The sequence below is a fragment of the Rhinolophus hipposideros genome (genome assembly GCF_964194185.1).
Source record: "Rhinolophus hipposideros genome assembly, chromosome: 19".
NCBI classification, from domain to species: Eukaryota; Metazoa; Chordata; class Mammalia; order Chiroptera; family Rhinolophidae; genus Rhinolophus; species Rhinolophus hipposideros.
The window spans coordinates 27,990,188-28,004,736 of NC_138065.1; the positions used below are offsets into that span (position 1 = coordinate 27,990,188).

At 37.9% G+C, this 14,549-nt stretch overlaps 1 protein-coding gene across 1 annotated transcript; it reads right to left on the reverse strand.

The window, feature by feature from the left end:
* Positions 1–8,222: 8,222 nt before the first annotated feature.
* Positions 8,223–14,425, reverse strand: PIGM (phosphatidylinositol glycan anchor biosynthesis class M). Its single transcript, XM_081026326.1, has one exon. It carries the CDS (start codon positions 10,173–10,175, stop codon positions 8,904–8,906), a length of 1,272 nt encoding a protein of 423 aa, XP_080882452.1. The 5' UTR covers positions 10,176–14,425; the 3' UTR covers positions 8,223–8,903.
* Positions 14,426–14,549: the final 124 nt, after the last annotated feature.

Sequence of the window (14,549 nt, forward strand, 5' to 3'; positions counted from 1 at the left end):
ACAACTAGCAACAGCAACTGGACCTGGAGCTGAGCTGCAGCCTCCTCAACTAAGACTGAAAGGACAACAACTTGAAGCTGAACAGCACCCTCCACAACTAAGATTGAAAGGACAACAACTTGACTTGGAAAAAATTCCTGGAAGTACACACTGTTCCCCAATAAAGTCCTGTTCACCTTCCCCAATAAAATCTTTTTTTTTAAAAAAAAAAACAGGTAGAACTGACAGGATTTAGTAACTGATTAGATGGGAAGGAGGTTAGCAAGTGAAGAAGAAATAGGAATGTTTATAAGATTTTAGCTTAGAAAATTTGGTGGATCTTATGACATTTAGAAGTAACAGGCACTCAGAAACTGCTCCTTTTTTTTTTTTTTACAGCTGCTACCATTAACTGTACAAAGGAGCCCACTATCTCTCGTTCTCACTTGAGAGATTCATGTACAACTCAATTCAATAAACCTAGAAGAATATGGGGCACATTTAGTAGCTCAATGTCATTGTTGTTACTCTTGTCCATCTTTGCTTGGTTCTGGGAAAGCCCCAGGAAAATAATACCTATGAATAAGAAATAATCACTGTCCGTAGGGTGCTTAGTCTAGATAGCAAGACACACAAATGGGAAATTGCAGTCCCATGTGATCTGTGCTATATAACAGAGGTACTGAATCAGAAAATGTTTTGTGAAGATCATCCTTAAACTGAACAGGAGCTGGTCAGAGACAAGGGGATGAGGTAAATGTTTTAGCCAAAGGAACAGCTGATGGGAAGGTGTGAAGAGGTGGCATAATTTGGTATGATTGTAGATTGGGGTGAGGTGGAAGATGAAGCTAGAGATGTAGAGCCAGATCATAAACAGTCTTCTTGTAAGCTAAGGATTAGCAAAAGTATAATCAATCACCGAGTGATTTTCAGCAAGGAAGTCTCAAAGAAAGCTCCCACTCTTACTCAGTATTAAAGAAAAACAGGTAAGATAAAAATTCTCAGTACCTAATGAGGCATATTACATTTTTTAAGAGTTTATTGGAGCAAAAATTGATTTGAATTAAGCAAGTCAAACTGGAAGGGACTAGAAGTGTTCCACCGATGAGAGCTAAGAGAAAGACTTTTATAGAGAAGAGGCAGAAGCAAAGCAAGGAATTATTTAATTGGCTATAGCTTAATCTGTTTGGGAAAGCCAACTTGGCCCTTGGCCATTGGTGATTGTCTTTAGGTTTTGATTTCTTTCTTTCTTTCCTCTTTTTTAAAGATTTTATTGGGGAAGGGGAACAGGACTTTATCGGGGAACAGTGTGTACTTCCAGGACTTCTTTCCTAAGTCAATTTGTTGTCCTTTTCAATCTTAGTTGTAGAGGGCACAACTCAGATCCAGGTCCAGTTGCCATTGTTAATTGCAGGGGGTGCAGCCCACCATCCCTTGCGGGAGACGAGGAATCGAACTGGCAACCTTGTGGTTGAGAGCCCACTGGCCCATATGGGAATCGGACCGGCAGCCTTCGGCATTAAGAGCATGGAGCTCCAACCACCTGAGCCACCAAATCTTAATCTTGATTAAGATTTCAATTTCTTAATCTTGAGGCATTTGCAGGCTTAGGTTTGCTTACATAGGCTGCTAAGGCATTAGAACCACCTCCGTCTAACGGCCTCCTTGTTTAATTCACACTAGTATGTACCAAGTTCTGTGTTAGCCTTGTCCAATTGATGGAATAGTGAAGTGCTCCCAACTACTTTATATATATTTTACTCTAGCCACTGTCACATTGAGTTATCATCTTTTCATCTGTGTACTTTGATACAGGGAATTCCTTGAAGCTAGGACTATTGTCATTATCATCCTTATACTCCTAGCCTAGGGGACTGGCTGGCACAAAGTAGGCTTTTAGTAAGTGTTTACTAAATGAATGAATGAATGATCTGGTAAACAACCTTTTCCTGAATTTCTTGCCTCTAGGGTCCACAGGGTTGTCTTCTCACTATGTCTATATAATAAGGGGAGTAAAGAGAAAGGAGTGGAAAATTTGGCTCTGGATTCTAGTCCTGTCTTATGTACATTGGGCAAAATACATATATTCTGAGCCTTAGGATTCTCATCTGTAAAAATGGGATTTTTAAAACTCCTCAGTCTCAAAATAATGTGTGAAAATACTTTGTAGCATTGCTCAATTGTAAGTTGTTTATATATATTTCATCTTCCTTACAAATTAACCTGTGCTCACAAGTCAGGAAAAAAAAATAGGTTGAGCCCAAAGTTATGTATTACATGTTGGTAGAAATGCTAAATTGTGTTTTTCAACCAGCATTCATGTTGTTCTAGTGGATACCTTGAACTACATTCTGTTTGCTCCTGGCTTACCCCAATCAGTTATACTCACCTTCTTGCTATACTTTGAATATGCCAAGCTCATTCTTATCTCAGGGTCTTTGCACTCCTTTTCACTCAGCAAAATATACTCTTTCTCCAGATAGTTGCATGAATGTCGTGTCTTTATTTCCTTCATGTCTCTGCTTAAATTTTACCTCAAGATGCCTTCCCTAAGTACTTTAGCTAAAACAGCACCCACTCCTCCCATTACTGCCATCACTTTCTACTTCCTTAGCTTGCCTTATTTTTTTCTTTATGACAATCATCACAATCATGTATTTGCTTATCCTTTGCCTCTCATGAAAATCTAAGTTCCATGAAGAGAGAGTGCCTCACTCAAAACTGTATCCAATGCCTAGAACAATGCCCGGCGCATAGAAGATAACAGTCTTTTGCTAGGTAGTTTCCTAAATGAATGATATTTGGTAAATAATGAGCTTTTTCGTTGTAATCGCTTACCATCATATGGCATTAAGGACTTGTAAAACACAGTAGAAGACCTAGTCTTGCCATTAACAAGGTGTTTGGCCTTGGAAAGTTACTTATTTCTGAGCCTCAGTTTTGTAATCTGTAAACTAGAAAGAGTATTATCCCCTACTTTCCCATTTTACAAATCAAGAGTTGTAGCATTTTATTAATATTATAGCATTTAGCGTTTATTGTAACATATAGCATTTTATTAATAAGGTATGTTTCTGTCTTTACTATTAACTCTTCAAGAACATGGACCATGTCTTTCTCATCTATTGCAAGACTTGGCACAGGGTCTGGATTTATAAATAATTGCCAAAAGAATGGAAAGTAGAAAAAGTTGGAAATTTCCTTTGTGAAATGAACTGAGCTTCAAATATTCATACTCTAAATTATTCTTAAATAGTCACTATAAGTGTCATTTTATTTTATATAGCAGACATAATTAGCAAAGGGTTTGAGCAACAAGAAATATTCCCATTTAGTCTGGATTTTGTTAAGAATAATGAATATGAAATCTTGCTTTAACTAAATGAATGGTTCTTCTGGATCAGTGCTGAATAAATAAATGCTTGTGTTACTCTGATGATTCTGACCCAAGCAGAAGACACGTGCTTCTATTGACAGAGCACCAACCCTTGAATGACCCTTCAACACAATGAAGAAAAGAAGTGCTGTGTAATTTAGGGGCATGAGACAAACCTCCACTGCTTAGAGTCAGCAAATGTATGACAGGAATACACAAAAACAAAATTGTCAAGCTGGAACCAGACGTCTGAAAAATTTGTACATACATTTTTATGTATAACTACTATCTTTTCAAAGAACAATATTAGAAGGAATAAAGTTTATGGTAACAGGACTTAAAATAATTATTTAGTATAAATCCAGGTTCATTTCCTATATCCATTAGCTGGGGGGTGCTGGGGGAGTCTTAAGTCTAGACTCCAAAAGGAGCTCCTTCTTTAAAGACTTATAAAAAGATGTTAAGCTGGGGAGGTGACGGGTAACAGCTTGTTCTGTACCAGCATAAGCACTTTGGGTGTATTAACTCATTTAATCCTTAGAAACAATACTAGTATGAGGACTATATTATCATCCCCATTTCACAGACAGAAAATTAATTTATCTAGATAAAAGAATCTTGTCCAAAGTCACACACTGGGATATGAACCCAAGCTATCTGAATCTGAGCTCTATTATGCTATGCTCTCTTATCAGTCTAAGTCATGAATTTTACCTGTATGAATGCACAGTACAACCTGTACACTGTAGAGAAGGAGAAATTTAACAATGGCCTTTTACCTTTTGGAAATTATGGCCACATTATTTCCATAGTTTGATTTACAAATAGTTGAGCTAACATGTGGTTCAGCAAATCAACTATTTAGACCAGGCTATGGAGGGAAAGGGCATTATGAAGTCAGCAGTAACAAAAAAATTGTAGTTTGGTAAGAGAGTCTGGATGTGGGATGGAGTTATTAAAGGTTTGGAATTATTGAAAAGTTTGGGAAAGACAGAAATTTTTGTATAACTGAAACAGAACTGCCTCTCAAGCAAATACCTAAAAGATTACCCTGTTTGCCCAAAAATAAGACCTAGCTGGACAATCAGCTCTAATACATCTTTTGGAGCAAAAATTAATATAAGACCCAGTATTATATTATATTATATTATATTATATTATATTATATTATATTATATATTATTATATTATATTATATTATATTATATTATATTATATTATATTATATTATTATATTATACCTGGTCTTATAGTAAAATAAGACTGGGTCTTATATTAATTTTTTAGAGTTGATTGTCCGGTAGGTCTTATTTTTGGGAAGAGTTGATTGTCCGGTAGGTCTTATTTTCGGGAAGAGTTGATTGTCCGGTAGGTCTTATTTTCGGGAAGAGTTGATTGTCTGGTAGGTCTTATTTTCGGGAAGACACGGTAGGAAGGGCAAATTGGATGGCAAGTCATTTGTTAAGGGTTGGTGTTGAGTTCCACTTATTTTGCAGCAATCTTCATCTGTTGGGTCTGGGCACTTTGGAAAAATCCAAAACATAATACATATAGTGGAAAGAGTATGACATTAAGTTTGGAAAAACTCACTTCAAATTCTAGCCCTATTACATATTAGTAAGTCATTTAATCTTTGAGCTTTTTGTTCACCTATAAAATGAGGAGTATGAATACCAACTCTAAAGTCTTGCTGTGAAAATTATTCCAAATCAGTTAATCATGAAAAGCCAGAACTTACCAGAGGTAAAATCAGTTTTAGCCAGAGGTAAAATCAGTTAATCAGTTGTTGGGGGCAGGGGGTGTATATTAGGAATCCAAACACAGATAATCTTTTATCTGGAAAACTTTTTAGGGATGATTACTATCCTGTGTTTTTTTAGGAGAGAGACAGAAAGACTTGCACCAAAAAATGATTTGTTCAACTTGATGGAAGGTAAATCCCTTTTGTTGTTTTAACGACCAGGGAAGGACCCAAACTTCTTAATTATGGATTGTCTATCATGCTTTCTTACAGGAAATCTTTGAGATTCAACAATATCTGTTCTTTAAGATTAAACACAAAATAATTGGAGAAATTTGAAACTGAACAGGATGTTAAACTGTATTAGATAACAATATTACAGATTTGTAAGACAATATTTCTAGGATATACATGCTGATATATTTAGTGGTGAAGTTCATTGATGCTTGCAACTTCACATGGTTCAGAAAAAATTATATAAATAGTATATATAAAGCAAATATGGCAAAATGTTAATTGTTGAACTTAGATGGTAGATATATGGGTAATGTTTAAAATTGTTCATAATAAAGTATTGGGGGGTAGAGGTTGCATTTAGGGACTGTCCCATATTAAATTTTCCTTTTTCCACTCATTGTTCAGATGGTTGAGGTGGGGGGGGGGAGTTAGTGCAGAAACAGCTGATTGGGAAATAAAAAAATATTCCATATTAAGCCATAAGTCAATTAACTAAAAGACAAATCTTATAAAACTTTTGAAACTATGTTATTTAGAGTCATTCAGCCAGACGGTAAGGAGTCAGTAACTAAAATCTATGAGTTTAAGAAAGAGATTCTTTTGTGTGTGGGTAAGGGAAGTACCTTTCCAATGGACCTAATCCAGGGAATTTATCTAGGGATATTTAGGAACCACAGTTGGAAGACATTAAGGCAACAACAGAAGAAAATAAACTATATAGCCCCTCTGTTTAGGGGAACCAATTCTCATATGTTAACTATTAATGCTTATCTGTAAATGGGTATATTCATCTTAAGGAGTGGTGGTATAAGAATAAAAACAATTATGTAGGAAATAAGCCAAAGTGCTATACAATTTTAAGGTGTGATTAAAGAACCAATAAATAAAGGGGGAAAATGCAAATGAAGACAAAAAGAGATTTTACAAAACCAAAAAACAAAATGAAAAAAATAAAAAGCCCCAAGAGACCAAATAAAACAATTTAAGTTAATTTACTAAATTTTTTTGCAAAATACTCTCTGCATCTTTTAAGAAATGACTACAGTTCTTTGGTAGAGAATTTCTTGCAGGGCAGAATCTGAAGTTGAAGTTCTCTCCAAAGACCCCCAACAGAACTTGACTGATTTCTAAGAATGTTTAAGGAAATGATTTAAAACATGGAAAATGTTTAAGGTCTTAGAATATTAAAAATGAGAAGCAATCTTAAAGGTCTAACAATGGAGGAATGATGCATTTACAAGGTAAATATCCATGTGATAAATATTATTCAGCAATTTAATATAAGTATGAAGAGTAATCCACAACATAAAATGTGAAAGTAAAAAAATAAAAATATTAATAAGTAAATATACTTATGACTATTAAAATAATAGCCATGAATACCAAAAAGACAATTATATTGAGATGTTGGAATTCTATTTCTGTTTCCCACCCCTTGCCCCATCAGTTCTACTAAAAACCAGTTTTTAATTACTATTATGAAAGAATGGAGAAAAAAGAGAGGTAAGAATGCCAAGGCTGGAAGGCCACTAGTGAACAGTCATATATAGAGAACCCTCAAGATAATACCTAATGTGGGATGTGAGACTAGATGTTATAAGAAAGGCCATTGTCCTCAACAATTAATTGTCTCTGCTATTTTTACCCAAACAGCAACCCATGCAAAGCTACCCATTCTTCCCTTCTTTCTAATGGCAAGTCCAAAAGATATCCATCAAAATGCTGCCAGTAATCAGCATTATTTATTATGACCAGCCTACAGACACATCTTGTTCTTAAAGGCTTTTTTAGGCCTGACCTGACATGAAACATACTACTTTTTTTTACTGTGAAAGAACAATGTTGTTAAATTACTCATCTTTTAAAATCACAACCAGAAAATCAAACTTACATATTGCTACGCAGTTTAGAGTGTTACGGAATCCCCAACCTAATGGGCTATGTTAAAAAATATATATATATTTTTTACGTTGTTTGCTCGAAACTCAGAAAGCTTTTTATCCGAGAAATATTAAAGTAATAAGGAAAATGGATCAGCAAAGGCTCATTTCCACAACTTCTCCCTCAATTTCCTGGTCTAGAAGACTAATGGATATTTAGGATGCTTCTTATGCTTTTCAGGAGCCTCCACATGCAGGTCTTCATTTGTATCATGGAATTTTCATAAGTGGGGCACTTTTAAGCTGTGAAATGCCTTACTAACAATTTTTTTATCACCTAAAATCTAATGTTCATTTTTACAACACAAATAACACTTGATTAAGTTAAATTCTAGATGAAAAATATTTCTTTAACAATCAGAAAATTAAAAACAAAGGAGTATAAGAGAACACTAAAATGTCCTAATAGTTTGTGGACCTCAAACATCAAAAGCAAGATGCTATTTTAAAATATATAATAACTCAAAGTTAAAGATGGATGAATTTAAATTTAATCCTCTTGGGGCGAATGGGTGGCTCAGTTGGTTAGATCGCGGGTGGGCTCTGGGCAACAGGGCTGCCAGTTTGATTCCCACATAGGCCAGCGAGCTGCGCCCTCCGCAACTAGAATGAAGTCAATGAGCTGCCACTGAGCTCCCAGGTGGCCAGATGGCTCAGTTGGTTGGAGCATGTGCTCTCAACCACAAGGCTGCAGGTTCAACTCCCGCAAGGGATGGTGGGTTGCGCCCCCTGCAACTAACAACAGCAACTGGACCTGGAGCTGACCTGTGTCCTCCACAGCTAAAATGGAAAGGAGAACAACTTGACTTGGATGGAGCTGATGAGAGTCCTGGGAAAAACACACCACCATTCCCCAATAAGAAGTCCTGGAAATACACACTGTTCCCCAATAAAGTCCTGTTCCCCTTCCCCAATAAAATCTTTAAAAATAAATAAATAAATAAATAAATAAATAAATAAATAAATTTAATCCAAATGTTATTCTAATACCACTGGGACTAAGTAGTTACAAAACAAATACATGAAACATGATTACAATTTAACTTCTTTGTATTCTTTATCTTATAAACCCCCACTTTTAATACAGAATAAACTTTCCCAACCTAAGCACAGTATGTAGTATTATTTAACACTTTATATCTAAAAGCTGTACTTTAGGAACATTTTGTGAAACATTTTTAGGAACATGTTTAGGAACATTCGGCTGAAAGCTTTAGCAAGAAAAAGTGGGGGGTAAAATATAAGACAGCTTCAGACAATAGCATAGCATAACTGGAACAAATGCTGGCTTACACCTTATGTCTCTGACTATATTTCTGTATTTTTCTATAAAAACCTTTTAGCGTCTGATAGTTTCATCAGCCCTTTCATTTCCAAACAAGTAAACTTTACTTCCCATCATGTCCCAGATAAATGAATCCTAAGATTTCATAAAGTGTAGACCTCAATTATTAAGCCCCTTTGTAAGGCAAATATTCATTTTAATTTATGTTGGAACAGGGTTTTATGTTCCAAACTGAACTTTCACTAGAGTGCTTAGGATGTTTGAAAATTTTTTCTGAAGCTCTCTTCTAGTCCATTAAGAACAGTCAGAATGTAAATAGAAGTGGCAGAAGAACTGGAGCATATATTAGTCACATTTGAGTCTCTCTGTCAGGGATTCCTCTTTGTAATGGGAAATAATTTGAATTAGGATGGAGCAATTGATAAGAAGGAAGAACAAACCAGCTAACCAGATAAACAGAAAGGTGTTCTTTCCTTTAAACTCAAGAACATATGCAGGAACCAGCCATAAGACCTGCCCTATAAACCATAACATTAAGAGAACTAAAGCTCTTTTCCAAGGCATTCTCACTAGTGGCATCACAAGGGGCAGTAGGCAGAGGTACCAAAGAAAGTACTGGGAGGTGCAGACTTTGTTAAAAGTCACAAAAATGGAGGTATGAAGAAAACAACAAAAGACAAGGTCTCTATAATACGCGAAAGACACTGCTGAAAGCAAGATGAACTGTGGTAGAAATGCAGCAATTCCCAGGGAAAAACTCCATTTGCTCTCTGCAGTCAAATACAGCATGTAGAAGTATGGAGAAAAGTTGTGACGGATATCCCGCCTAGTCAGGTGATAAAGGTAGGTGTGCTCCCAAAATTCCCAACCGTATTTATAGTAAAAACCAAAGCTCAGGGCAAAAAATGTTAGTCCAGCAACTGCTACAAAGAGTAGCACAGCCCGATTATACAGCCTCTTCAGGAATTCGTAAAAACGAGCCTGGAACGAATACCGGGATTGACAGAGGCCTTCGTCACTGTCGCGTTCTGCAAGCAAGTGGAGGGCTATGGGTAGGATATATGTAACCGGATACATCTTCATATGTACTGCGAAACCATAGAATATAGCGGCACATGCGACGAGTCTTTTTTCTATTAGGTATAGGGCCATAGTCACCAGGGAAGCGATGATCGAGTCCGCATTGCCTCGGCTGGATACCGCCATAGGGAGAGGGTTAAGAAGCCAAAAGACACAGTAACCGCAAGCCTGGCGTCGACCTTGCCCCTTAAGAAGCAGCAGGCGGTATATGAGGAAAGCGGTGAGGAGGTCGCAGCTGATGAAGACAAACTTTCCAAAGAGTTCACTGAGGTAGATGTTGGGAGTCAGGAGCCACCCCAACAGTGGAGTGTAACGGTAGGTGGCCCTCAGATAAGGGGAGCGTCCCTCCGTGACGAAACGCGCAGCGTCCGTGAAGACCTGGTAGTCGATGTCTGTGTACCTCACGAGCAGGGTCCGGTCCTGGAAGACCCCGTAGAAAACCAGAGCGACTCGGACAAGGAAGGCCACACCAAACAGTCCTACGGGGGGCACCCGCAGGCTCAGGAACCATTCTCCCCAATGCTTGTTCGGGGCCATGACCTGACTGCGCGACAGCAGCTCTGCCCCAGCTCCAAACTGCCTTCCAAACGCTAACTTTAGCTCCGGCTTCTCCCCTAAGGTTGCGGGCGCATCTCCCACCAGTCACTCTGCCAACCGAAACAACTACCGGTGAACACTTACGACATGAAGCCCGGTTATCGCGCTGCTTCTGATCGCGGGCGCCACGAGGGAGTCTCAGTCATCCATGTCCGAGAACTACCTTCTTCGCTTTCGCCCCTTCTCCGGGGGGCGGGACTTCCGGTCCTTTGGAAAGGCAACTTCCGCTTTGCCGGAAGTACCCCACTGGCTGGCGTTTTACCGAACGGAGAGTGGGTTTCTTGTGTGAGTGAACCTCTCTTTCCCCTTCGCCCCAACTCCAGTTGGCGGAGCTAGACACCTGTAATGGAGCGAGCTGCGAGATATATCTCTTAGGCATGGGCAGGAGACCAAAGCGTAAAAAATGTAAGAGTGAAGTAAAACTAAACCTGTTATATTTTCTCACGCTTTACTTCGCCAGCTCGCGGGTAATCCCTGGGGTTTGTGGCCCCCTGGGCGGGCTAAAACGAATTGAAAGGAGCCCAGAGTGTGAACGTACCGTGTAGTATTTGGGACATACTTATACGTGTTTTGAAATTATTAGTTGTCTCTCTAAATTCGAATTTAACTAGGCAAAGCTAGGGAGAGGGATGGGAAGGAGGACAAGGAAGCTTCATAGCGTTTGTAAACTATGTCAGGCCCTCATGCCACTGTGCCATTGTTTTTGCTATTCCTTCTGTAAAGGTTGCCTTCGCCTCCCCAGTCACTTCTTAATTCTTCACCTATTTAATCCTTCAGGCATAGGCTCAAGTGTTAACTCCTAAAGGCATATCCTGGCTCTCAGCTCATTTTTTCACCAGGCAGTAGGATTTAGATGTCAGTCCTCTCCAGTAACTGAGGATAGATGGACAAGGGCAAAGAGGCTCTAAGCTCTAGAAAATCATTCACACAGAAGACCCTGCCTTGATACATAAAAGTCCTGTCCAGTGTTTGCCATCCCAAGCTCCAAAACTCCTTTTTGGAATGACCATCCCTTTATTATAGCATTTGTCACATTGTTTTGTGACAACTGTTTTTTTTTTGTTTCTCTTTTCCTAATTTCCCATCAGGATCCTGAGTTCTTTGAGAATAGATTTATCTTGTTCTTTTCTGTACCTCAGCATCTAACACATTACCAGAACTATAGTAGGCATTCAGTAACAGTTGATTTTCTATGTTCCTATTACCAAAATATCTCTAGAGTGGCATCCTTAGAATGCTCCCAACTCCCAGTCTTTTTCTCTTTCAAATATCCTTTACTTAGGTAAAGTTCTGCTCCCCTTCACCTACCTCACTCCAACCCTACTTCCATGAATTTCTCACCAAACACTCCAACCTGTTAGCTCTTTCCTTTCTGTGAGCACGTAGTACACTTATCATTGTCATTGTAGAATTTTATAATTTATTTTAGATTGTATTCATAACCCTATCACTGAGATTGTAGAGTTTTTGAGGTTAGAGATTATATCTCAGCCTCAATTTTTTTCAGTTACTCATATTTATTGTAGCCTTAGGCATATGGTAAATTTTCAGTAAATACTGATTTAGTTAATTTTACAGATTGAGCCTGTTTCCTAGGGGAAGTCTTTTAAACTAGCATAAGGAGAGTAGAAGATTCCATCCAGTCTGAACATGCAGCTCCCAGGACTACCCTTCATTCATCCATCATACACTTTGTATTTATCCTTTGGAGGAATCATGTTAATCTTTTACATTCCATTTTCATATCCATAAAGGATATCTTTGTCCTTTTATGTACCGTGGTGTAATTATATGCCTTATATTGCTAATAACTTTAACCTTTTTTATAGTACAATAGCCATATATACAGTGGCAGCACATCACCATTTAAAAAATAATGCTGATGATTTCTAATAGCCAGCTTTGTTGAGGAATTATTTGTAATGTGCTAAATACTTATCATGTATGGTAGATATTCTCACTTTTACAAATGAGGAAATCAAGGCTTATGGATATTAAGTAATGTTCCTAAGTCACATAGTGAACTAGTGACAGAGCTGCAACTCAAAAGCAGGTCTTATGGCCCAGCATATTCTTAACCACTATGAGGCTAACTTGCAAATAAAATGTTGATGTTGAATTATAATTTCTGCCTCCTCTCATTGATCTCTTGTCTGAATCTTTCTGATAGTCTCTCTGTGACTCTGTCTATGATTTATTCTTTTCCTCTGCCAGAAAAGTGAGACTTAGTCCCAGAAAGTAGAGGATATGGGAGGTCTGAGGATTAATTAAGTAAGGGTTCTCCTGGCTGGGTTGGTTTAAGTGGTATGGCAGAAAGGCCTCAGCCAATTTGTCCCTTGAGAGCTGACCTAGTAAAGAGGTAAGATGCACTTAATTTGGGCAGATAGGGAGACAACTAATCAAAAGAAACTAAGCTTGGATCACTGAAGTCAAAGGATAGTAGTTTTGGGAGTGCAGAAGAGAATGGAGTCCAGAAAAATATATTGGACAGTGAGGTCTGATTTTCATTACTTTCTAGGTGAGAGAGAAGTATCGCAGAGTCTCAGGACCCCATATTGAGCTTTTTGCATTGGGTTTAGGGATTCTGTCTTCTCACTACTCACTGAAAGAAGTACATTGTTTCATATACTCAATTGTTCATTACCTCTTGAACTATTACAGTTCTTCCTAATGCCCCCTTTTACTGTCTGCCTCTAGGTTTTCATTCTTTTAGAGCCAATGGATAGGGAAAACACACAGACATGAATAGTTCATCCCCAGCATCCTTAGCCAGAAAGTTGACCTTGGTTACTATGCTGTATATGCTCTCGTTGCCTTTCCAGATCCTCTCCATATTTTTGTCCTGTGCTGTACAAGGTTAATTCTATGGGTTCTGCCTTCCCATTAAAATAGGCCTGTGGGAGGCACTAGCAGATGTTTGTTAGTGGCTGCATTCCTCTACCTAATGCCATAGCTTCTACTGAAGCTAAAGCCCTCTCCCTTGGCTACAATTCTCACCAGGTTCTAATAACTATCTCTTTAGGTTTAAGACTGGTAACGTCTTCCTACTGTTGTGAGTCCCTGGATGCTTTACTATTCTTGTTGATTCATTAACCCCAGCCACACCTTTGTAAATAATCCCTTCATTAAACTATGTCCAGTTAGCCCTTTGAGTGTGTCATCTGTTTCCTGCTGGAACCCTGACTAATTCATTTTCTAAATCTTGCTCATATTTCCTACTTTGTAATTTCTTTTGAATTTGCGTCTAATTCTTTTCATGCTCAGCAGCATCCTTACTCCAGACCTTCAACAACTCAATTTAACATGAATTGAACACCTGTACTATTCTAGGATCTGTGACAGTTACCTTTCCCCCAATCTTTTGCAAGTCCCTTTACTGCTTTAGTGTCTCCTGTCTTTAAATTCTACTGCCAGATTGATATTTAGAAACACTAATTAGATTCTATCCTTCCTCAGACATCTTCAATAGCTCCCAACTGCCTATAAAAAAAATAATAAACTAGCCTGACATTTAATCCTGCCATTTTCCTACCTTGTCAACCTATTCACCTATAAAGCCCTCAGTTCTAGGTTTATTAACCATCCCTAAAATACGCCTGTGCTTTCTTCCTATAATACTTTTGCTCATGCTGTACTACCTACAAAGAATTGTATTTCTCTTCACTTATTTAAATACTATTTGTCCTTTAATGCTGAGCTTAGATCTCAATTCCTCTGTAAACTCTTTCCAGATCTTAGTGAGTAGAAATGCTCTCTCCCTCCCGAAACAGTGTTTATTGTCTACTCTATTTTTTAACAATTATGCCTTCTGAAATATGTTATCTAAATCTTTTATTGTTATTTAGCAATTATACCAACTGCACTGCATACTAGCTGTGTGAACTTTAGGCAAGTTCCTTCCTCCCTCTTCCTTTCCTTTTGTCAGGTATTGTGCTAAGTGCCAAGCTTGGTCACCTTGGTCACTAGGTTCTTGGTGACCAGACACTGACATGAATCCCATTCACATAGCTCTTAATGTCTGAGTGAGGCAGACATTAGTCAAATAAATTCACAAGTAATATAAAATTGCAGCAGTGGTAAATACTATGAAAGAAGGATACAGGGTACAATCATAGCTTTTAAGGTGGGCGTGCCGTGTTTCCCCAAAAGTAAGACCTAGGCGGACAGTCAGTTCTAATGCGTCTTTTGGAGCAAAAATTAATATAAGACCCAGTATAATATAATATAACATAATATAATATATAATATAATATAATAATAATATAATACTGGGTCTTAGATTAATTTTTGCTCCAAAAGACACATTAGAGCTGA

Coding starts and splice junctions, on each gene's coding strand:
- PIGM (XM_081026326.1), bottom strand. CDS start 10,175: ATGGCCCCGAACAAGCATTGGGGAGAATGGTTCCTGAGCCTGCGGGTG.